The sequence below is a fragment of the Solea solea genome, chromosome 18 (genome assembly GCF_958295425.1).
Source record: "Solea solea chromosome 18, fSolSol10.1, whole genome shotgun sequence".
Classification (NCBI taxonomy): Eukaryota; Metazoa; Chordata; class Actinopteri; order Pleuronectiformes; family Soleidae; genus Solea; species Solea solea.
The window spans coordinates 16,230,560-16,256,238 of NC_081151.1; the positions used below are offsets into that span (position 1 = coordinate 16,230,560).

The 25,679-nt window shown below is 38.9% G+C and overlaps 3 gene segments (V, D, J or C); all 3 read right to left on the reverse strand.

Moving 5' to 3' along the window:
* Positions 1 to 3,184: 3,184 nt before the first annotated feature.
* On the reverse strand, positions 3,185 to 5,433 carry LOC131444901 (T cell receptor beta variable 18-like). The segment is given in 2 exon segments: positions 3,185 to 3,599; positions 5,385 to 5,433. Coding segments are annotated over 2 exon segments (372 nt in total).
* Positions 5,434 to 9,166: 3,733 nt separating this feature from the next.
* On the reverse strand, positions 9,167 to 9,678 carry LOC131444902 (T cell receptor alpha variable 5-like). The segment is given in 2 exon segments: positions 9,167 to 9,489; positions 9,600 to 9,678. Coding segments are annotated over 2 exon segments (393 nt in total).
* A 10,248-nt stretch (positions 9,679 to 19,926) lies between these two features.
* LOC131444904 (T cell receptor beta variable 18-like) lies at positions 19,927 to 20,438 on the reverse strand. The segment is given in 2 exon segments: positions 19,927 to 20,255; positions 20,366 to 20,438. Coding segments are annotated over 2 exon segments (399 nt in total).
* Between the last annotated feature and the right edge of the window lie 5,241 nt (positions 20,439 to 25,679).

The following is a 25,679-nucleotide window of genomic DNA, read 5'->3' on the forward strand; positions in this document are numbered from 1 at the left end:
GGTTAATCTCAAACGGATGATTTCAGGGCTTGGACTCCAATTGGATTTTTGATGCAATTTCACAAATGTGCTCTGTGTTCTTTGTCTTCTGTGATTATAAACTCATAATTGACTGACATTTTAGAAAATGGAGACACTAACTTGTGAATTCAAGCGTCTTTTACGATCAGCAATTGCAGGATTTGAGATTTTATCATTTTGGCATGAAGAAACTTCCTGACCACAAACGTCACAAACTTTATTTCCGTTCCTTAATGACATGGTGTCGTGTCAGATGAGGTCTCTGGTTTGTATGAAGGCTGAGTGCAGGTGTTTTTGTATTGACGGTAGGAAACAGTGAGGCACTGTGCTGACTGGCTGCACAGAAATAAACACCACTGTCATTCACTGAGAGACTGTTAATGGTGAGGCTTGAGTGTGAACGACCATCTCCATTAAAGTCGATTTTTCCTTTCAGAGCGACCTCTGGGTTAGGAAAGTTAAAATTTATATATCCCAGAAACTCTAAGTTGTCTTTGTCCTGTTTGTACCACAGGATTACATCGTAGCTGCTTATACTGTGCGAACAGTTGATCTCTTTGTCGACAGATTCCCCGCTTCTCTTTGTGATGAAAGGAGGTATCTGGACGACACGGTTGGTATCAGAAGCACCTGTGGGGGAAAAAGAACATAACTTGAATGCAGGATTGTAAACTCTTAAGTTTACATTGTGTTACTCTGCAGTGTTGTCGTTTTTGTCTTACCTTTATTTCCTGGTAACTGAAGAAAACAACAGATAAAAACCATGAAAATCATGTTAAAGGTATTGAAGATATAAGCCCGGGTGATTGAGCACCTGTGGATGGGATCGCTTTACAACTACAGTGATGAAGGGACAGCAGGGTAACAGCACAGCTGCAGTCAATAGAGATGATCTAACTGCATTTGCTGAGGTTTGTTGCCCCCTGCTGGTGTGACAAATACTGCAAGTGGCTTCAGTCGAGGTGCTCGGTCATTTCAGTCATTTCAGCTCAGTGCTGTCCTTTGTTGTGAGGCTTTATCTCAAGGAGACTTATCGAGCTATGACGCTGCACACAGGTCGTTTCTCTGGGCTCATGAAAAGTTTTCTTTTGCGATGTTTGTGCTTCTCAAAGGAGAGCGACCGTACACTGTAAATACACCCTAAAATACCTGGTTCATTTCTTTGGCTTTTTTAATGTTAAATGAAGGATATATACACGTTTGTTAGAAACAATGACGTTGCCTGTAAATATTTGAACACAAATATGTAGACCTAAAAGTGTTATGAAGTGACTTTTAGAAATATAATGTTGTTGATTCCATGTATTATTTGTACAATTGTGTATAATATTTAGTGTAAATGTATTCAGTGTAATAAATATGATTATTATTATTATTATTATTATTATTATTAATAATGCAACAGCCTTTAAAACCAGGAAAAGTTGCCACAGATACTGTAATGTCAGTATACGATACAGATATAATATCCATATATTGCTTAGCACTATTTTGTGGGAGGTATTGCAAAAACATAGTGGTCCAAAATGGCTTCCTGTTAAAAAAAAAAAAAAAAAAAACTTTGTACACACAAAGAAAATTAAGTACAATTTTGTCTTCATGATCAGACAAATAGAAATGATTTCACCTAGATTGTACACACTGGACCATTAACTGGTTATAAAGATGGTAATTCATATAATAGCCTACAATTTATCCTTTACTCACCTGATTTTCATGGAGCTTTAGGGAGTCAGTAAAATGAATCAGTTATTTGACATACTCTTCTACTCTAAAAAATAAAAATAAACTTGGTTCAAATGTGACAGTTTCACAAATGTGAGCATTTGTAAGGTCTTTGGTTTAGATTAGAGAGTGCAGATGCTTGTGGTGTAAACTTGAGGTGTTTTGTGTTGACTTGAGGGAACAGAGTGCGCTGACTGCACACAAACACACACACACTGTCATTCAGTGCAAGATCGTTAATGGTACGGCTTGAGTGTGAACGACCATTTCCACTGAAGCTGATTTTTCCTTGTGTTACTAAATCGCAGACGCTTTAAATAGTGTTTTTCCTCTTCGTACCAGACAATGGTATTGTGCTGGGTTATAGAGTGTGTACAGTTGATCTCTTTGTCAATAGATTCTCCCGTTGTCTTTGCTTGTCTGGTGTGAGCACCACCTGTGGGATTAAAGAACAGATCTTAAAGGCATGATCGGACGCTTTTAAGTTTGCACGTGTTGTTGTTTTCTTTCTTACCCTTATTTCCTGGTAAATGAAGAAAGCAACAGATTAAAACCACAAAGATCATGTTAAAGTATTGAAGATATGAGACGTTGTTTTCAGCTTCTTTCACAGATCTTGTCAGTTCAGCACCTGTGGATGAGAGAGTTTTACTCTTGGTCAGGGAGGGAGGGGCTTGTGTTCTCTTGATACTGCAGTCAATTGGGCTCATTTGATTTTTTTTAGAGGTTTTTCTCCCCCTGCTGGTGTGAGAAATACTGCAGGTGGTTTAAATTCAGTTTAAAATTTAGGATTAAATTATAGTTCTGGTGCTTTTGTCTTTTTCTCTCTCTGTTTGTGAACAGTAACTTTAAAAAAGTAAAGTAAAGAACGTATTTGAATGATTTTTGGGAGATGAAGGTTATTTTTCAAGCAAGAAGTGATTGGATTTTGCTGGTGATTCAGTCAATAATCCCAATTCAGTACAGTTGTTGACTTGAGGGATAGGGATAGTTGTACTGACACTGGTTTTGGCCTGTTCTGAGAGTTCTTTTTCTAGTTTTCATTATGAATTAATAAGTTATTTTATTATTATTTTATATTTTTAACTAAAGCATTTTATTTATATTTGTAGTTTCTTAATGTCCGTGTGTCTTCATTTGTGTTGTATGTTAAATCCAAAAAAGTCTGAAAATGGTGCTCATTTTCCTCCCCAAAATGAAGAAACCCTCAAATACTTACTTTACTAAAAATAGATGAATCAATAAATAAAACACAAACTGATTGATTATGGATTAGTTTGCTAAATTACTAATAATGTAATAATTGTTGGTCTAAACGCTTTGATTAAACAGTATATCTTTCAGAACTCTTCCTCAAATCTAATGAAATGACTGAAACTGTCTCAATAAGAAACCTATACATTAACATTGACTTTGTCATACATCATAACTTACTTGCGTCATAATGCAGGTTCAGTAAAAGCATTTCCATGTCATTAATAGAAGAACATGAAGAGAAACACCCAGCACAGAGGTTTTTGATCAGCCTTGTCAGTTGACGGTGTCACTGTGGGGCTGAGCCACGGCACAGAAATACCAGCCTTTGTCACCGGGCTCCACATTCTTCACCGTGAATGTTCCACTGTGAGCGTCGGGTTTGGTGGCTGCGAACTTTTTCGCACTGAAATTTCCAAAATCTTTTCTGTCTATTCTTGTAAACGCGACTTCTTTCATGTCTTCTCCCGGCAGCTGTCTGTACCAGTACATCTGGAAATATGCTCCACCTTTGGTGTGGTTGCAGTGCATTGTTGCATTGTCTCCCTCTTTCTCCCACACCATGGCAGTCTGTGTGACATCACTGCCATCAGCCAGACCTGTGTATATAAAGAGTTATTTATTAAAAAAAAAATACATTATATAACAATATTTAAATCTGAAATGCAGTTTTCTGATGTTATTTATTTATTTATTTATTATTACGTTACCTTTTACCCAGAGCAGGAACAGGAACAAGCTGCTAACACCACGTTTGATAAAGTCCATGTTCAGAGTCATAACTGTCAGTGTGGTTACAGAGTGAACAGACTGGAATGTGCGAGTGTCTTATAATGTGTTGTGTTTGTGTGTGTGTGTGCGATTGAGACAGTTGTGGTATTCAGGATCCCCCTACTGTACAACACGTAATCCTGCAGCTAACAAAGATTTCACATCAATCCATTTTCTTTTTGATGAATCAGTTGTTTGTTTGGTGTTCCCCAAAGATCAACATGACGACCTTCTCTAATGTCTTGTTTTGTCCACAAACAGATTATTCCGTTTCAATTAGTTCTTTGTTATATGGAGCAAATCATTCACAAAAAAACACACTCAAAAGTAAAAGACAAAACAGGCAATACACAAATACAAAGGCCAGAATAGTTAATTAGTTAATTAAAAATGGAAAACGTGCAAATAAATGCGCTGAAGAAACCATGAATGTTTTTGTTTCCTTCTACTGAAATCTCCCAAGGCAGGATCTTTGGTTGTTGTTGTGAACATAATAACTTTATACTAGCAGTACCAATACATCTGGATGTAAGCAGCAGCTTTGTAACTAACTATTCATTTCAATATTCATTAATCTCTTGATTTTCTTGTTTAATCAAGTAGTTATTTGGTCCTTAAAATGTCCAAAATTGGCAAAAACTGTTGACGATGTCCTTGTATGCCTGATTTTGTCTGCAAAGCAAAGATATGGATTTGTTTTTTTCCTGCTTTCTTTATTACAGAGGAGCAAAGAACAGTAGAAATATTCACATTTAACCCTATAAAACCATTTGTATCATGTTTCTGAGACCTATATCTTATCAACACGAACAATTATTTCCTTTAAAATAAAACTTCCTGTTTGTATATGATACAACAGTCTTTGCTAATTTTCAAGAACTTACAATAAGAATAACGTGTATATTGTTACTCCTTTTTTACTCCTTGTGTTCAAGCAATGCATAATCACATAACAAATATTTATTAAGTGTGTATCACACACTATTTTGAAGATCGAATTAAAATAATTATTGACGGAAATGCCATTTAAAAATACATTTTGGGTATTTTCACAATAACAGTTCCTCTAAAATTATAATCGCTACCAATTTTTTATGGGTGTATTTTTAGATATCAAAAAGATTAGAAGAAGAGAGAAAAAGAAGGTACTCTGAAATACTGTGAGTATTGGTGTTTAAGGTGCATCTTTGCCTACCATAAAATGAAATAAAAAGGCTGTAAAAGGTTTTTATGCAAAAAAACAAAGAGGAAAAACTGCCTCAAGTGTTCTTTATTTTGAAAATCAACGTATCAAATGATAAATAAAGATGTATGTGTATATATATATGTATGTATATGTATATATATATATATATATATATATATATATATATATACACATATATATTGTTTTTTAAAGGGATCTTGGTTTGCTATATTTTATTTATACAGTAATTCCCCCTTGGTGTGACTGCAGTGTATTGTAGCTTTGTTGTCGCCCTTGTTTTTCCACAGTATGGGGGTTTGTGTCACATCAGTCCCTGCAAAAAAAACCTGCGTTCACAAGAGTAAGAGTTAAAAAAATCTTTATAATATTATCTGGTGTTTCCTTTAATGACTTTACTGTTCATTACCTGGAGTCCACAGTAAAGAGAGAGACAGCGCGATGATGATTTTATCCATATTCTGACTGAACCTCACTCTCATACAGTTACTCTATAGAGATATAAGGTTCTGCAGGTGGGCGTGTCACTGCATTATGTGAGGTGATCATGTGACACTGACATTTAATACGTCACATACATAGACTGAGTGAAGAGGCCAGATGTTTTCCTATGATGGACTTATTTATTTTGATATTTAAAGTAGGAATTATAAATTTCATTATAAAACAATCTGTCAATGTGAGAAAATCCATAAAAAATATGTTTTTTTTGGTTTTACACAGACTAGTATTGTTGTTAATCATAATAATAATAATAATAATAATAATAGTACATTCAATTAATTGCATTGTTACTTAAGTAGGATTCAGTTGTTTTGCAACCCTTATTTAAACACGTTCTTAAAACAGCGGATCAGAAACTTCATGATCAGGGAATTAAGGTCAAATCTATTCATGTAGCACATTTGTGGAGAGGAATGATTTTCGTGAAATCAAGCCAGAGATTAACATGGATTTTCCTCGGCCTCTAGGTTAATCTCAAACGGATGATTTCAGGGCTCGGACTCCAATATTTCACGGAGCGTCCTATTTGTTTTTTTGAAACAATTTCACAAATGTGCTCTGTGTTCTTTGTCTTCTGTGATTATAAACTCATAATTGACTGAGATTTTTAGAAAATGGAGTCACTTACTTGTGAATTCAGGCGTCTTTTACGATCAGCAATTGCAGGATTTGAGATTTTATCATTTTGGCATGAAGAAACTTCCTGACCACAAACGTCACAAACTTTATTTCCATTCCTTAATGACATGGTGTCGTGTCAGATGAGGTCTCTGGTTTGTATGAAGGCTGAGTGCAGGTGTTTTTGTATTGACGGTAGGAAACAGTGAGGCACTGTGCTGACTGGCTGCACAGAAATAAACACCACTGTCATTCACTGAGAGACTGTTAATGGTGAGGCTTGAGTGTGAACGACCATCTCCATTAAAGTTGATTTTTTCTTTCAGAGCGACCTCTGGGTTAGGAAAGTTAATATTTATATATCCCAGAAACTCTAAGTTGTCTTTGTCCTGTTTGTACCACAGGATTGCATTGTAGCCGCTTATACTGTGCGAACAGTTGATCTCTTTGTCGACAGATTCCCCGCTTCTCTTTGTGATGAAAGGAGGTATCTGGACGACACGGTTGGTATCAGAAGCACCTGTGGGGGAAAAAGAACATAACTTGAATGCAGGATTGTAAACTGTTAAGTTTACATTGTGTTACTCTGCAGTGTTGTCGTTTTTGTCTTACCTTTATTTCCTGGTAACTGAAGAAAACAACAGATAAAAACCATGAAAATCATGTTAAAGGTATTGAAGATATAAGCCCGGGTGATTGAGCACCTGTGGATGGGATCGCTTTACAACTACAGTGATGAAGTGACAGCAGGGTAACAGCACAGCTGCAGTCAATAGAGATGATCTAACTGCATTTGCTGAGGTTTGTTGCCCCCTGCTGGTGTGACAAATACTGCAAGTGGCGTCAGTCGAGGTGCTCGGTCATTTCAGTCATTTCAGCTCAGTGCTGTCCTTTGTTGTGAGGCTTTATCTCAAGGAGAATTATCGAGCTATGACGCTGCACACAGGTGGTTTCTCTGGGCTCATGAAAAGTTTTCTTTTGCGATGTTTGTGCTTCTCAAAGGAGAGCGACCGTACACTGTAAATACACCCTAAAATACCTGGTTCATTTCTTTGGCTTTTTTAATGTTAAATGAAGGATATATATACGTTTGTTAGAAACAATGACGTTGCCTGTAAATATTTGAAAACAAATATGTAGACCTAAAAGTGTTATGAAGTGACTTTATGAAATATAATGTTGTTGATTCCATGTATTATTTGATCAATTGTGTATAATATTTAGTGTAAACGTATTCAGTGTAATAAATATGGTTATTATTATTAATGTAACAGCCTTTAAAACCAGGAAAAGTTGCCACAGATACTGTAATGTCAGTATACGATACAGATATAATATCCATATATTGCTTAGCACTATTTTGTGGGAGGTATTGCAAAAACATAGTGGTCCAAAATGGCTGCCTGTTAAAAAAAAAAAAAAAAAACTTTGTACACACAAAGAAAATTAAGTACAATTTTGTCTTCATGATCAGACAAATAGAAAAGATTTCCCCTAGATTGTACACACTGGACCATTATCTGGTTATAAAGATGGTTGGTAATTCATATCATAGCCTACAATTTATCCTTTACTCACCTGATTTTCATGGAGCTTTAGGGAGTCAGTAAAATGAATCAGTTATTTGACATACTCTTCTACTCTAAAAATTAAAAATAAACTTGGTTCAAATGTGACAGTTTCACAAATGTGAGCATTTGTAAGGTCTTTGGTTTAGATAGAGGCAGAGTGCAGATGCTTGTGGTGTAAACTTGAGGTGTTTTGTGTTGACTTGAGGGAACAGAGTGCGCTGACTGCACACAAACACACACACACTGTCATTCAGTGCAAGATCGTTAATGGTACGGCTTGAGTGTGAACGACCATTTCCACTGAAGCTGATTTTTCCTTGTGTTACTAAATCACAGACGCTTTAAATTGTGTTTTTCCTCTTCCTACCAGACAATGGTATTGTGCTGGGTTATAGAGTGTGTACAGTTGATCTCTTTGTCAATAGATTCTCCCGTTGTCTTTGCTTGTCTGGTGTGAGCACCACCTGTGGGATTAAAGAACAGATCTTAAAGGCATGATCGGACGCTCTTAAGTTTGCACGTGTTGTTGTTTTCGTTCTTACCCTTATTTCCTGGTAAATGAAGAAAGCAACAGATTAAAACCACAAAGATCATGTTAAAGTATTGAAGATATGAGTCGTTGTTTTCAGCTTCTTTCACAGATCTTGTCAGTTCAGCACCTGTGGATGAGAGAGTTTTACTCTTGGTCAGGGAGGGAGGGGCTTGTGTTCTCTTGATACTGCAGTCAATGGGGCTCATTTTATTTTTTTTAGAGGTTTGTCTCCCCCTGCTGGTGTGAGAAATACTGCAGGTGGTTTAAATTCAGTTTAAAATGTAGGATTAAGTTATAGTTCTGGTGCTTTTGTCTTTTTCTCTCTCTGTTTGTGAACTGTAACTTTAAAAAAGTAAAGTAAAGAACGTATTTGAATGATTTTTGGGAGATGAAGGTTATTTTTCAAGCAAGAAGTGATTGGATTTTGCTGGTGATTCAGTCAATAATCCCAATTCAGTACAGTTGTTGACTTGAGGGATAGGGATAGTCGTTTTGGCCCATTCTGAGAGTGCTTTTTTATGAGTGTTACTTTATTATTATTTTATATTATTAACTAAAGAAGCATTTTATTTATATTTGTAGTTTCTTAATGTCCGTGTGTCTTCATTTGTGTTGTATGTTCAATCCAAAAAAGTCACCCCAAAATGAAGAAACCCTCAAATACTTACTTTACTAAAAATAGATGAATCAATAAATAAAACTCAAACTGATTGATTATGGATTAGTTTGCTTAATTACTAATAATGTAATAATTGTTGGTCTAAATGCTTTGATTAAGCAGTATATCTTTCAGAACTCTTCCTCAAATCTAATGAAATGACTGTAACTGTCTCGATAAGAAATCTATACATTAACATTGACTTAACTTACTTGCGTCATAATGCAGGTTCAGTAAAAGCATTTCCATGTCATTAATAGAAGAACATGAAGAGAAACACCCAGCACAGAGGTTTTTGATCAGCCTTGTCAGTTGACGGTGTCACTGTGGGGCTGAGCCACGGCACAGAAATACCAGCCTTTGTCACCGGGCTCCACATTCTTCACCGTGAATGTTCCACTGTGAGCGTCGGGTTTGGTGGCTGCGAACTTTTTCGCACTGAAATTTCCAAAATCTTTTATGTCTACTTTTGTAAACGCGACTTCTTTCATGCCTTCTCCCGGCAGCTGTCTGTACCAGTACATCTGGAAATATGTTCCACCTTTGGTGTGGTTGCAGTGCATTGTTGCATTGTCTCCCTCTTTCTCCCACACCATGGCAGTCTGTGTGACATCACTGCCATCAGCCAGACCTGTGTATATAAAGAGTTATTTAAAAAAAAAGAAATACATAATATAACAATATTTTAATCTGAAATGCAGTTTTCTGATGTTATTTATTTATTTATTTATTTTACGTTACCTTTTACCCAGAGCAGAAACAGGAACAAGCTGCTAACACCACGTTTGATAAAGTCCATGTTCAGAGTCATAACTGTCAGTGTGGTTACAGAGTGAACAGACTGGAATGTGCGAGTGTCTTATAATGTGTGGTGTGTGTGTGTGCGACAGTTGTGGTATTCAGGATCCCCCTACTGGACAACACGTAATCCTGCAGCTAACAAAGATTTTACATCAATCCATTTTCTTTTTGATGAATCAGTTGTTTGTTTGGTGTTCCCCAAAGCTCAACATGACGACCTTCTCTAATGTCTTGTTTTGTCCACAAACAGATTATTCCGTTTCAATTAGTTCTTTGTTATACAGAGCAAATCATTCACAGTTGAGATGCAGAAAATCTGAGAAAAAAAACACACTGAAAAGTAAAAGACAAAACAGGCAATACACAAATACAAAGGCCAGAATAGTTCATTAGTTAATTAAAAATGGAAAACGTGCAAATAAATGCGCTGAAGAAACCATGAATGTTTTTGTTTCCTTCTACTGAAATCTCCCAAGGCAGGATCTTTGGTTGTTGTTGTGAACATAATAACTTTATACTAGCAGTACCAATACATCTGGATGTAAGCAGCAGCTTTGTAACTAACTATTCATTTCAATATTCATTAATCTCTTGATTTTCTTGTTTAATCAAGTAGTTATTTGGTCCTTAAAATGTCCAAAATTGGCAAAAACTGTTGACGATGTCCTTGTATGCCTGATTTTGTCTGCAAAGCAAAGATATGGATTTGTTTTTTTCCTGCTTTCTTTATTACAGAGGAGCAAAGAACAGTAGAAATATTCACATTTAACCCTATAAAACCATTTGTATCATGTTTCTGAGACCTATATCTTATCAACACGAACAATTATTTCCTTTAAAATAAAACTTCCTGTTTGTATATGATACAACAGTCTTTGCTAATTTTCAAGAACTTACAATAAGAATAACGTGTATATTGTTACTCCTTTTTTACTCCTTGTGTTCAAGCAATGCATAATCACATAACAAATATTTATTACGTGTGTATCACACACTATTTTGAAGATCGAATTAAAATAATTATTGACGGAAATGCCATTTAAAAATACATTTTGGGTATTTTCACAATAACAGTTCCTCTAAAATTATAATCGCTACCAATTTTTTATGGGTGTATTTTTAGATATCAAAAAGATTAGAAGAAGAGAGAAAAAGAAGGTACTCTGAAATACTGTGAGTATTGGTGTTTAAGGTGCATCTTTGCCTACCATAAAATGAAATAAAAAGGCTGTAAAAGGTTTTTATGCAAAAAAACAAAGAGGAAAAACTGCCTCAAGTGTTCTTTATTTTGATAAATAAAGATGTATGTGTATATATGTATGTATATGTATATATATATATATATATATATATATATATATATATACACATATATATTGTTTTTTAAAGGGATCTTGGTTTGCTATATTTTATTTATACAGTAATTCCCCCTTGGTGTGGCTGCAGTGTATTGTAGCATTGTTGTCGCCCTTGTTTTTCCACAGTATTGGGGTTTGTGTCACATCAGTCCCTGCAAAAAAAACCTGCGTTCACAAGAGTAAGAGTTAAAAAAATCTTTATAATATTATCTGGTGTTTCCTTTAATGACTTTACTGTTCATTACCTGGAGTCCACAGTAAAGAGAGAGCTGGCGCGATGATGATTTTATCCATATTCTGACTGAACCTCACTCTCATACAGTTACTCTATAGAGATATAAGGTTCTGCAGGTGGGCGTGTCACTGCATTATGTGAGGTGATCATGTGACACTGACATTTAATACGTCACCTACATAGACTGAGTGAAGAGGCCAGATGTTTTCCTATGATGGACTTATTTATTTTGATATTTAAAGTAGGAATGATAAATTTCATTATAAAACAATCTATCAATGTGAGAAAATCCATAAAAAATATGTTTTTTTTGGTTTTACACAGACTAGTATTGTTGTTAATAATGATAATAATAATAATAATAGTACATTCAATTAATTGCATTGTTACTTAAGTAGGATTCAGTTGTTTTGCAACCCTTATTTAAACACGTTCTTAAAACAGCGGATCAGAAACTTCATGATCAGGGAATTAAGGTCAAATCTATTCATGTAGCACATTTGTGGAGAGGAATGACTTTCATGAAATCAAGCCAGAGATTAACATGGATTTTCCTCGGCCTCTAGGTTAATCTCAAACGGATGATTTCAGGGCTCGGACTCCAATATTTCACGGAGTGTCCTATTTGTTTTTTTGAAACAATTTCACAAATGTTCTCTGTGTTCTTTGTCTTCTGTGATTATAAACTCATAATTGACTGAGATTTTTAGAAAATGGAGACACTAACTTGTGAATTCAAGCGTCTTTTACGATCAGCAATTGCAGGATTTGAGATTTTATCATTTTGGCATGAAGAAACTTCCTGACCACAAACGTCACAAACTTTATTTCCGTTCCTTAATGACATGGTGTCGTGTCAGATGAGGTCTCTGGTTTGTATGAAGGCTGAGTGCAGGTGTTTTTGTATTGACGGTAGGAAACAGTGAGGCACTGTGCTGACTGGCTGCACAGAAATAAACACCACTGTCATTCACTGAGAGACTGTTAATGGTGAGGCTTGAGTGTGAACGACCATCTCCATTAAAGTCGATTTTTCCTTTCAGAGCGACCTCTGGGTTAGGAAAGTTAAAATTTATATATCCCAGAAACTCTAAGTTGTCTTTGTCCTGTTTGTACCACAGGATTGCATCGTAGCTGCTTATACTGTGCGAACAGTTGATCTCTTTGTCGACAGATTCCCCGCTTCTCTTTGTGATGAAAGGAGGTATCTGGACGACACGGTTGGTATCAGAAGCCCCTGTGGGGGAAAAAGAACATAACTTGAATGCAGGATTGTAAACTCTTAAGTTTACATTGTGTTACTCTGCAGTGTTGTCGTTTTTGTCTTACCTTTATTTCCTGGTAACTGAAGAAAACAACAGATAAAAACCATGAAAATCATGTTAAAGGTATTGAAGATATAAGCCCGGGTGATTGAGCACCTGTGGATGGGATCGCTTTACAACTACAGTGATGAAGTGACAGCAGGGTAACAGCACAGCTGCAGTCAATAGAGATGATCTAACTGCATTTGCTGAGGTTTGTTGCCCCCTGCTGGTGTGACAAATACTGCAAGTGGCTTCAGTCGAGGTGCTCGGTCATTTCAGTCATTTCAGCTCAGTGCTGTCCTTTGTTGTGAGGCTTTATCTCAAGGAGACTTATCGAGCTATGACGCTGCACACAGGTCGTTTCTCTGGGCTCATGAAAAGTTTTCTTTTGCGATGTTTGTGCTTCTCAAAGAGAGCGACCGTACACTGTAAATACACCCTAAAATACCTGGTTCATTTCTTTGGCTTTTTTTTTTTTTTTTTTTTATATTTTTTTTAAACTTTATTTTTCATTCAATAAAACAAGAACAAAACACAAATACAGGGGGAAGACACTACTATCTTGCATAAAGATGCCATTTTGTCCATCTTGCAGTACATAACTCTGATTTCATCCGTAGTCTATAGGTCATTTGCTCCATTGATCGAATTTCTTCAACAATATCTAGCCAGTGGCTTGGTCCAGGTGGTTCAGTTTTCAGCCAACTTTTTGTAATGGCTTTCTTAGCCGCAAGGGATAGAATCTTGAACAGATACACATAGTTTTTAGCTATTACCCCATCTGGTATCAGTCCAAGGTACATATACCTGGGGTCATCAGGAATATTATATCCAAAAATTTCCCCCACGATCCTCAGAACCCTGTCCCAAAATGATCGCATTTTCATACAGGACCAGAATATATGAGAGTGATTGTCATTCAATTGCCCACATTGTCTCCAACAGAATTGTTGTTGACCCAATTGTTTATGTTTAATTTGTGGTGTAATAAAAAAAACGTGTTAAGTTCTTCCAACCAAACTCCCTCCATCTCTTAGAACTTGTGGATGTGTGTTGGGTCTTGTAAATGGACTGCCAATCACTCTCAGACAACTCAATGTTAAACTCTTTTTCCCATTTCACTTTTATATACAATGTATTCCTTCCTTGTTGTTTCATTAAACCTCTGTACAGTTTAGAGACTATTTTTTATGGAGTTAGCTTATACGCACCTGTCAACACCTCAATCACATCGTTCCCTTCCAATGAGAGGTCTTTCTTGATTTCTGTCTCATATAATGTAAGTGTCTTAATTGAAGAAATCTGTAAAAATCTCTGTTGTCCAATCCAAACTCAATTTTAAGTTGACCAAATGATTTAAAATGTTGCTTATTTATGAGTGTACATATAGCTGTTATTCCTTTGTCTCTCCACTTTTTAAAGGTTTTGTCTATTACACCTGGTCTGAACCTGGTGTGAGAAGGCCAGATCAACAGTTTACAGTCACCTGTTAACTTATATTTTTTATTTTTTGCCATATTTCGAACGTTCCTCTCATAATTGAGTTATCAACCTAAAGATCCATATGATCTTTTCCACCTAATACTGACTGTGGGGGGGGGGCCTACCCAGGTTCATCTCAATGTCCTTCCATCTGGCTTGATAACACGAAGACATATCTTAACTGTGCTGCATAGTAATAATCTCTGAGACTTGGCAATGCCAATCCTCCATTTACTTTGTCTAGTTGAAGGGTCTTGAATCGTATCCTAGGCCTGGCACCCGCCCAGATGAACCTGGATATTAGCTTGTCCCATGCTGAGAATTGTGAATCTGGTACTTTTATCTGGGAGAGATAAAAAAAAAGGTACAACAACCTGGGTAAAAGATTCATCTTGATCACCTCAATTCTTGAGCTGAAATCCATCACTAACGATGACCACTTTGCTACATCTTCTTGAATTTTATCGTTGATTAGCCTGTAATTTGTCTCATAAATTCTGTCATATTCCGGAGTTATTATCACTCCTATGTATTTTATTGACTTAGAATTCCAATTTAAATTATATCTCTTCCTGATTTCTTTATTTGGCTTGAAATTAAAGGATAAAATCTGAGTTTTTGACATATTCAATTTGTAACCTGACATCAATCCATATTCTTCCATTCTCTTTAATAATATGGTAAACGTTGTGTTTGGATCTTGAAGAAAGGTAATTATATCGTCAGCAAATAGTCCTATTTTGTGTTCATCTCCTGCCATCGTGATTCCTGTCAACTTATCTTCTTGTCTGATTAGTTGAGCAAGTGGCTCTATGAAAATTGCGAAGAGGGCAGGAATAGCACAACAACCTTGTCGTGTCCCTCTGTACAGTTTAAAAGTGCCTGTCAGATGCCCGTTAATTTTAACTCTGGCTGATGGGTCAGTATACAATGCCTTTATGCAATTTATGAATTTATTATTGAATCCCATCCTTTCCAATACTTTATACAAAAAAGCCCAGCTGACCCTATCAAACGCTTTTTCAGCATCTAAGCTGATCAGTGCAGCGCTTGTATGGTGTTTATTCACATGTTCTATAATATGAAGTGTGCGTCTAATGTTGTCCTGTGTTTGCCGTAGGGATGTACTGATTACCGGTATGACGATAAACCGCGGTAAAATTCCCGACGGTTAGTACTACCGTTTCAAATTTTAATTATCGTTAAAACCGTGATTGATTACCGCAACTGATTACCGAAAAACTCACAGTGATACTGCTCATGCCTGGAGAAGCAGCAGCACCTGAACGGCACTCGCTCAGAAGCGGGCGCGCATGCGCAGTTTCCACTGTCTGTCCAGCGACAAGACGGCTGAAGCCACCTGCGCTCCAGAGATTCCCCCCCCGTAAAAAAAAACAAGATCAGAAGTCTGGGCATATTTTGTATTTTTAAAGGATGTTGAGGGTAAAATAATTGAAGACAATCAATCCTTGTGCAGAAAATGCAAAAAAAAAAATCTCCGCGAAGCCACTTCCAATATGATGAGCCATCTCCGTGACCACCACACACAACTTTTCAGCGAGTAAGTCAACAAAAACGGGATTTCGGAATAGTGGGAAACGTCATGGTTTGTCTGTAAAAGGTTCCTATTTTCTCAATAAAGGAAACCTAAGTTAAGTGTTACCTAATGTTACTCCTGTAAAAACACATGTTATTGGGCGCTATCAGCGAAAGCGAGTAGTGTGCAGACGTCACGTACCGTAGCAGAGCAAAATGTGTTTGTTTCTGGTTTTTTTTATTTTATTTTTATGCTGTGTACGACCGCTGCTACTTAATTATTATCCGACACAGAGTGAGGACCTGCGTGTGTGTGTGTGTGTGTGCGCGTGTCAGTCAGATGATAATTATTATTAATAATAATAATAATAATAATAATAATAATAATAATAATAATCATCATATAATATAAAATATCTTTTTTAAAATAAAACTTGGTTAAAAGATTTCAGTGTTTGTGTTCAGTACTTTTGGAACATTTTGAACACATCTAATGATACCGTGATAATATTGATAACCGTGATAATTTTGGTCACAATAACCGTGATATGAAATTTTCATATCGTTACATCTCTAGTTTGCCGTCCCTTTACAAAACCTGTCTGGTCCTCGTGTATCAGGTCAGGCAAAAAACGTTCCAGTCTTTTAGTGATAATGGATGTGAACAGTTTATAATCTACGTTCAGAATAGATTCTTTGGCTTTTTTAATGTTAAATGAAGGATATATATATATATATATATACGTTAGTGAGAAACAATGAAGTTGCCTGTAAATATTTGAACACAAATATGTAGACCTTAAAGTGTTATGAAGTGACTTTTTGAAATATAATGTTGTTGATTCCATGTATAATTTGATCAATTGTGTATAATATGTAGTGTAAACGTATTCAGTGTAATAAATATGGTTATACTTATTAATGCAACATGTCAAAGAAGGAATGGTGAGAATGTGTGGTGCTTGAGGTCCCCCTACAGTCCATAATAAAAACGAGATTTGGTGAGTGTTTTTGTTCAGCTTCCACAGACGTCTGTGTCACTGTGTTCACTCACAGCACAGAAATACAAGCCTTTATCTCCTGACTCCAGGTTCTTCACTGTGAATGTGCCGCTACGAGCGTCAGGTTTCTTGGCCGAAAACTTTTCTTTGCTGAAATCTCCAAAGTCGAAATCTTTATCGGCTGGTGTTGTCAAAACAATTAGCTCCATGGTTTCTCCCAGCAGTTGTCTGAACCAGTACATCTGGTAATATAATTCCCCCTTGGTGTGGCTGCAGTGTATTGTAGCATTGTTGTCGCCCTTGTTTTTCCACAGTATGGGGGTTTGTGTCACATCAGTCCCTGCATAGAAACCTGCGTTCACAAGAGTAAGAGTTAAAAAAATCTTTATAATATTATCTGGTGTTTCCTTTAATGACTTAACTGATCATTACCTGCGGTCCACAGTAAAGAGAGAGACAGCGCGGTGATGATTTTATCCATATTCTGACTGAACCTCACTCTCATACAGTTACTCTATAGAGATATAAGGTGTTGCAGGTGGGCGTGTCACTGCATTATGTGAGGTGATCATGTGACACTGACATTTAATACGTCACCTACATAGACTGAGTGAAAAGGCCAGATGTTTTCCTATGATGGACTTATTTATTTTGAAATTTAAAGTAGGAATTATAAATTTCATTATAAAACAATCTGTCAATGTGAGAAAATCCATAAAAAAAAAATGCTTTTTTTGGTTTTACACGGACTAGTATTGTTGTTATGATAATAATAACAATAATAATAATAATAATAACAATAATAATAATAATAATAACAACAATAATAATAATAGTAGTACATTCAATAAATTGTATTATTACTTAAGTAGGATTCAGTTGTTTTGCAACCCTTATTTGAACACATTCTTAAAACAGCAGATCAGAAACTTCATGATCAGGGAATAAAGGTCAAATCTATTCATGTGGCACATTTGTGGAGAGGAATGATTTTCGTGAAATCAAGCCAGAGATTAACATGGATTTTCCTCGGCCTCTAGGTTAATCTCAAACGGATGATTTCATGGCTCGGACTCCAATATTTCACGGGGCGTCCTATTTGTCGGTCATTTCAGTCATTTCAGCTCAGTGCTGTCCTTTGTTGTGAGGCTTTATCTCAAGGAGAATTATCGAGCTATGACGCTGCACACAGGTCGTTTCTCTGGGCTCATGAAAAGTTTTCTTTTGCGATGTTTGTGCTTCTCAAAGGAGAGCGACCGTACACTGTAAATACACCCTAAAATACCTGGTTCATTTCTTTGGCTTTTTTAATGTTAAATGAAGGATATATATACGTTTGTTAGAAACAATGAAGTTGCCTGTAAATATGTAGACCTAAAAGTGTTATGAAGTGACTTTTTGAAATATAATGTTGTTGATTCCATGTATTATTTGATCAATTGTGTATAATATTTAGTGTAAACGTATTCAGTGTAATAAATATGGTTATTATTATTATGCAACAGCCTTTAAAACCAGGAAAAGTTGCCAAAGATACTGTAATGTCAGTATACGATACAGATATAATATCCATATATTGCTTAGCCCTATTTTGTGGGAGGTATTGCAAAAACATAGTGGTCCAAAATGGCTGCCTGTTAAAAAAAAACTAAAAACTTTGTACACACAAAGAAAATTAAGTACAATTTTGTCTTCATGATCTGACAAATAGAAATGATTTCACCTAGATTGTACACACTGGACCATTAACTGGTTATAAAGATGGTTGGTAATTCATATCATAGCCTCCAATTTATCCTTTACTCACCTGATTTTCATGGAGCTTTAGGGAGTCAGTAAAATGAATCAGTTATTTGACATACTCTTCTACTCTAAAAAATAAAAATAAACTTGGTTCAAATGTGACAGTTTCACAAATGTGAGCATTTGTAAGGTCTTTGGTTTAGATAGAGGCAGAGTGCAGATGCTTGTGGTGTAAACTTGAGGTGTTTTGTGTTGACTTGAGGGAACAGAGTGCGCTGACTGCACACAAACACACACACACTGTCATTCAGTGCAAGATCGTTAATGGTACGGCTTGAGTGTGAACGACCATTTCCACTGAAGCTGATTTTTCCTTCTGTTACTAAATCGCAGACGCTTTAAATTGTGTTTTTCCTCTTCGTACCAGACAATGGTATTGTGCTGGGTTATAGAGTGTGTACAGTTGATCTCTTTGTCAATAGATTCTCCCGTTGTCTTTGCTTGTCTGGTGTGAGCACCACCTGTGGAATTAAAGAACAGATCTTAAAGGCATGATCGGACGCTTTTAAGTTTGCACGTGTTGTTGTTTTCTTTCTTACCCTTATTTCCTGGTAAATGAAGAAAGCAACAGATTAAAACCACAAAGATCATGTTAAAGTATTGAAGATATGAGACGTTGTTTTCAGCTTCTTTCACAGATCTTGTCAGTTCAGCACCTGTGGGTGAGAGAGTTTTACTCTTGGTCAGGGAGGGAGGGGCTTGTGTTCTCTTGATACTGCAGTCAATGGGGCTCATTTTATTTTTTTTAGAGGTTTGTCTCCCCCTGCTGGTGTGAGAAATACTGCAGGTGGTTTAAATTCAGTTTCAAATTTAGGATTAAGTTATAGTTCTGGTGCTTTTGTCTTTTTCTCTCTCTGTTTGTTAACTGTAACTTCAAAAAAGTAAAGTAAAGAAAGTATTTGAATGATTTTTGGGAGATGAAGGTTATTTTTCAAGCAAGAAGTGATTGGATTTTGCTGGTGATTCAGTCAATAATCCCAATTCAGTACAATTGTTGACTTGAGGGATAGGGATAGTTGTACTGACACTGGTTTTGGCCCATTCTGAGGGTGCTTTTTCTAGTTTTCATTATGAATTAATAAGTTATTTTATTATTATTTTATATTATTAACTAAAGAAGCATTTTATTTATATTTGTAGTTTCTTAATGTCCGTGTGTCTTCATGTGTGTTGTATGTTCAATCCAAAAAAGTCTGAAAATGGTGCTCATTTTCCTCCCCAAAATGAAGAAACCCTCAAATACTTACTTTACTAAAAATAGATGAATCAATAAATAAAACTCAAACTGATTGATTATGGATTAGTTTGCTAAATTACTAATAATGTAATAATTGTTGGTCTAAACGCTTTGATTAAACAGTATATCTTTCAGAACTCTTCCTCAAATCTAATGAAATGACTGTAACTGTCTCGATAAGAAATCTATACATTAACATTGACTTAACTTACTTGCGTCATAATGCAGGTTCAGTAAAAGCATTTCCATGTCATTAATAGAAGAACATGAAGAGAAACACCCAGCACAGAGGTTTTTGATCAGCCTTGTCAGTTGACGGTGTCACTGTGGGGCTGAGCCACGGCACAGAAATACCAGCCTTTGTCACTGGGCTCCACATTCTTCACCGTGAATGTTCCACTGTGAGCGTCGGGTTTGGTGGCTGCGAACTTTTTCGCACTGAAATTTCCAAAATCGTGATCTTCACTGCCTGCTATTGTTAACGCAACTTCTTTCATGTCTTCTCCCGGCAGCTGTCTATACCAGTACATCTGGAAATATGTTCCACCTTTGGTGTGGTTGCAGTGCATTGTTGCATTGTCTCCCTTTTTCTCCCACACTATGGCAGTCTGTGTGACATCACTGCCATCAGCCAGACCTGTGTATATAAAGAGTTATTTATTAAAAAAAAAATACATTATATAACAATATTTTAATCTGAAATGCAGTTTTCTGATGTTATTTATTTATTTATTTATTTTACGTTACCTTTTACCCAGAGCAGAAACAGGAACAAGCTGCTAACACCACGTTTGATAAAGTCCATGTTCAGAGTCATAACTGTCAGTGTAGTTACAGAGTGAACAGACTGGAATGTGCGAGTGTCTTATAATGTGTGGTGTGTGTGTGTGCGACAGTTGTGGTATTCAGGATCCCCCTTCTGGACAACACGTAATCCTGCAGCTAACAAAGATTTTACATCAAACAATTTTCTTTTTGATGAATCAGTTGTTTGTTTGGTGTTCCCCAAAGCTCAACATGACGACCTTCTCCAATGTCTTGTTTTGTCCACAAACAGATTATTCCGTTTCAATTAGTTCTTTGTTATATGGAGCAAATAATTCACAAAAAACACACTCAAAAGTAAAAGACAAAACAGGCAATACACAAATACAAAGGCAAGAATAGTTAATTAAAAATGGAAAAATTTCTTTAGAATAGAGGAGCGAAGAAGAGAATATTCACATTTAACCCTATAAAACCATTTGTATCATGTTTCTGAGACCTATATCTTATCAACACAATCAACTATTTCTTTTAAAATCTGTATATGATCATCCACATACTTTTGGCAGATAAGTCTTTGCTAATTTTCAAGAAGTTACAATAACAACAACATGTATACTGTTACTCCTTTTTATTATTATTATTATTGTTATTATTATTATTATTATTATCATTATTGTTAATAATGATAATAATACTAATAATAATAATACATATTTTCTGTGTCCAAACCATGCATAATCACATAAAAAATATTAATTACGTGTGTATCACACACTCTTTTGAAGATCAAATTAAAATAATTATTGACGGAAATGCCATTTAAAAATATGTTTTGGGTATTTTCACAATAACAGTTCCTCTAAAATTATAATTGCTACCAATTCTTTATGTGTGTATTTTTAGATATCAAAAAGATTAGAAGAAGAGAGAAAAAGAAAGTACTTTGAAATACTGTGAGTATTGGTGTGTAAGGTGCATCTTTGCCTACCATAAAATGAAATAAAAAGGCTGTAAAAGGTTTTTATGTAAAAAAACAAAAAAAAAAACAAAGGAAAAACTGCCTGACCCCTGACATCTCGCCCGCAGAACGGTCCTACACATCCTGGACAGGTGGGGGCCAGGTGCGGGTTCTCCGACGAGCTGACTCATTGGCTGGCTGGTCGGGATGTTGCCGATGAAAGTTGATCACGAGGTTGGGGTCCAAGATGTGGCGAGCAGGAACCCAAGATCTCTCCTCAGGACCGTAACCTCCCAGTCCACAAGGTACTGGAGACCCCTACCCCGCCACCGAGAACGGATTAAGCGGCGCACTGCATACACTGGACCGCCGTCGACCATTCGTGGAGGGAGAGGTGGTGGTGCCGCGGGGACCATGGGGCTGTTGTGGACTGGCTTAACCTTGGAGACATGGAAGGTAGGGTGCACTTTCATGGAACGTGGGAGTTTCAACTGGACTGTCACTGGGTTGATGACCCTCTGGATGGTGAAAGGCCCAATGAACTTAGGTGCCATCTTTCTGGATTCCACCCGGAGAGATAAGTCTTGGGTGGAGAGCCACACTTGCTGACCCGCTTGGTAGATAGGTGTAGCAGTACGGCGGCGGTTGGCATTGGCAGCATAACGACCTACAGAACGGAGGAGGGTGGAGCGAGCTTGGAGCCATGTTCTGCGGCAGCGACGGATGAAGGCTTGGAATGATGGACAAGAGAGCTCCTTCTCTTGGGCTGGAAACAGTGGTGGTTGATAGCCGTAAGCACACTGGAACGGAGAGAGGCCAGTAGAAGAGCAGACAAGGGAGTTGTGAGCATATTCAACCCACAATAGTTGTGACGCCCAGGAAGAGGGGTTCTGGGAGGCCACGCACCGCAGGGCTGTTTCCAGTTCTTGATTCATACGCTCAGTCTGTCCATTGGTCTGGGGATGGAATCCAGAGGACAGACTGGCAGTAGCACCAAGTAGACTGCAGAGCTCCCTCCAAAAAACGGAAGAAAACTGGGGACCACGGTCTGACACCACATCGACAGGGAGTCCGTGCAGACGGAAAACATGGAGCAGAACCACTTGGGCAGTCTCTTTAGCAGTGGGAAGCTTGGGCAGAGGCACAAAGTGGACCATCTTGCTGACGCGGTCCACAATGGTCAGGATGACAGTGTGACCATCAGAGGTGGGAAGACCGGTGACAAAGTCCACAGATATGTGAGACCATGGGCGGTGAGGAACAGGAAGAGGTCGTAGCAGCCCAGCAGGAGGCCGACGGGAGGTCTTATGTTGGCTGCAGGTTGGACAGGCCTTGACGAATTCCTGGATGTCCTCCTGCAAGGTGGGCCACCAGAAACGTTGGAGGAGGGCATGCCGTGTCCGTTGAACACCAGGGTGGCAGGAGAGCTTGGAGGAGTGGGCCCATTGTAACACCTCTGACCTCAGTGCTGGTGGGACAAAAAGGCAGTTGGATGGGCAGGAGCTGGGGCCCGGCTGTCCTTCTGTGGCTGCCCTCACCTTCTCCTCAATGTCCCAGGTCAACGTGGCTACAAGGCAGGATGTAGGGAGGATGGTCCCAGCCCTATCAACAGAATTCTCTGTCCTCTGGAACTGTCAGGACAGGGCGTCAGGCTTGACATTGCGGGAACCAGGACGGTAAGAGAGGGTGAAGTTGAACCGGGCAAAGATCAGGGACCAGCGGGCCTGGCGAGAGTTCAGTCTTTTTGCAGAGCGTATGTACTCCAAATTCTTGTGATCTGTCCAAGAAAAGGTTCCTTCGTGTCCTCCAACCAATGGCGCCACTCTTCTAAGGCCATCTTTACTGCCAAAAGCTCCCTGTTACCAATGTCGTAGTTTGTTTCTGCAGAGGACAGACGTCGGGAGAAGAAGGGACAGGGATGGAGCTTTTGGTCAGTGCATGAGCGTTGAGACAAGACGGCCCCCACCCCAACATCGGAGGCATCCACCTCGACCACAAACTGGCGTTCAGAGTCAGGCATCAGGAGGATGGGCGATGAGGTGAACCGATCCTTGAGGAACTGGAAGGCCGCTGCAGCTGCAGAAGACCACTGGAAGGGCACTTTGGGGGAGGTCAGAGCGGTAAGAGGGGCTGCTACTGAGCTGTAGTTGCGGATGAAGCAACGGTAGAAGTTGGCGAACCCCAGGAAGCGCTGAAGCTGCTTGCGGTTCTCCGGAACAGGCCAGGAGGTAACAGCTGAGACCTTGGCTGGGTCCATTTGGATGCTGCCTTGTGCCACAATGTACCCCAGAAAAGATGCTGAAGGGACATGGAACTCACACTTTTCTGCTTTAACGTACAGGGAGTTCTCGAAGAGGACGGACTGGACATGATGAATGTGTTGCTCTTTGGACCGGGAGAAGATGAGTATATCATCAAGGTAAACAAAGACAAACTGGTTGATCATGTCCCGGAGTACATCATTAATCAGAGCCTGGAAGACGGCAGGGGCATTGGTGAGGCCAAACGGCATTACGAGGTACTCGTGGTGTCCGGTAGGGGTGTTGAATGCCGTCTTCCATTCGTCTCCTTCTCTGATGCGGACGAGGTGGTAGGCATTGCGTAGGTCAAGTTTGGAGAAAATGGTGGCCCCCTGGAGCAGTTCAAAGGCAGTGGAGATGAGTGGCAGTGGGTAACAATTCTTTACCGTGATCATATTCAGTCCTCTGTAATCTATGCAGGGTCTCAATGTCTTGTCCTTCTTCTCAACAAAGAAAAACCCTGCTCCAGCAGGGGACGAAGAGGGACGAATGATGCCTGCGGCCAGGGAGTCATTTATGTACGTCTCCATGGCCCCTTTTTCAGGTTCAGACAGGGAGTACAGGCGACCCTTGGGAGGTGATGAACCAGGCAGGAGATCAATGGCGCAGTCATAGGGGCGGTGTGGAGGCAGAGAGGTGGCTCTGGCTTTACTGAAGACCTGGCGGAAGTCGTGGTACTCGGGTGGCACCCCATTGAGGTCAGGTGAAGAATTTGAGCTAGACCCGGAGTGATGAAGCGGAGCTGAGGCTTGCTGCAGGCACCTCTGATGACAGGAGGAACTCCACTCCCGGATGGCCCCAGTTGCCCAGTCGATGTGAGGATTGTGAAGACGAAGCCATGGATATCCCAGGATAAGTGGCAGGCAGGAAGAGCTCAGGATGTGAAACCGGACTGTTTCATGATGATTACCAGAAAGCAGCAGGTGAACAGGAGAGGTCTGATGCGTGATCCATCTAAGGCTCTAGCAAGAACCGGATGAGGCAAAGGAACCTGCTCAAGGCCCAGCTGAAGGACCACCTCCTCGTCAATGATGCTGGCATCAGCCCCAGAGTCAATGAAGATAGCCAAGGTGTGGGGGCCATCTGGAAGGAGAAGGCGGCCTTGGAGCAGGGATCGCTGGCTTTGGGGAGGTGACAGGGTAGTTGAGCTCACCAGGATCTCCCCGACTACTGATGAGCTCTGGCTCTTGCTGGACAGCCGGGGATCTAGTGTCCCGCTGCCCCCCTGACGCTTCTCTCGTCGACGAGTCTGGACATGAAGATCGATGCGGACAGCTAAGTCAATCACCCTGTCCAAGGTGAGGGAGGTGTCATGTGAAACCAGTTCATCTTTGATGTAATCAGCCAACCCATGGAGAAAGGCATCACAGAGAGCTGCACTGTTCCAACCACTTTGGCTGGCTCTGGTGCGGAAGTCAATGGAATAGTCAGCCACTGTTCGTTCGCCTTGTTTCAGTCCCATCAGTCCCCTTGCTGATTCAGAACCAGAATTCACAAATCCAAAAACCTTCCGAAGCTCAGCAGCAAACAGGTCAAAAGAAGCACAGGCTGGAGACCGCCTCTCCCACTCAGCTGTTCCCCATAGTCGAGCTCTGCCCGTCAGGTGGTTGATGACAAACGCTACCTTTGCCGGTTCTGTGGCGAAGGTGCCGGGCTGCAGGGCAAACAGAAGAGAAGTCTCTCGATCTCCGTCATAACGCTCCGGGGTTGGAGATAGAGCATAAAGGTGGTAAAGGTGCAGAAGGTGAGGCAAACCCAGCAGATGAGGGGAGCTGGGTTAGTTGAGCTGCTAGCTGTCGCATCTGTGCAGCTAAAGCTGCTAATGTTTGTCCCTGAGTCTCAGCAGCCGGTCTGGCTTCAGCAGCAGTCATCATGGCCTCGTGTTGCTGCATGACGTCCTCAATTCTCTCGAGGCGACTCAGTGGTGAGTGATTGTGTGCTGGGTCCATAGTTTGGCCAGATTGTACTGTTACGGGTGTTGCAGCACAAACAAGCAGGTTTACTTTAACAGTCTTTATTTGACACCAAAGTATAT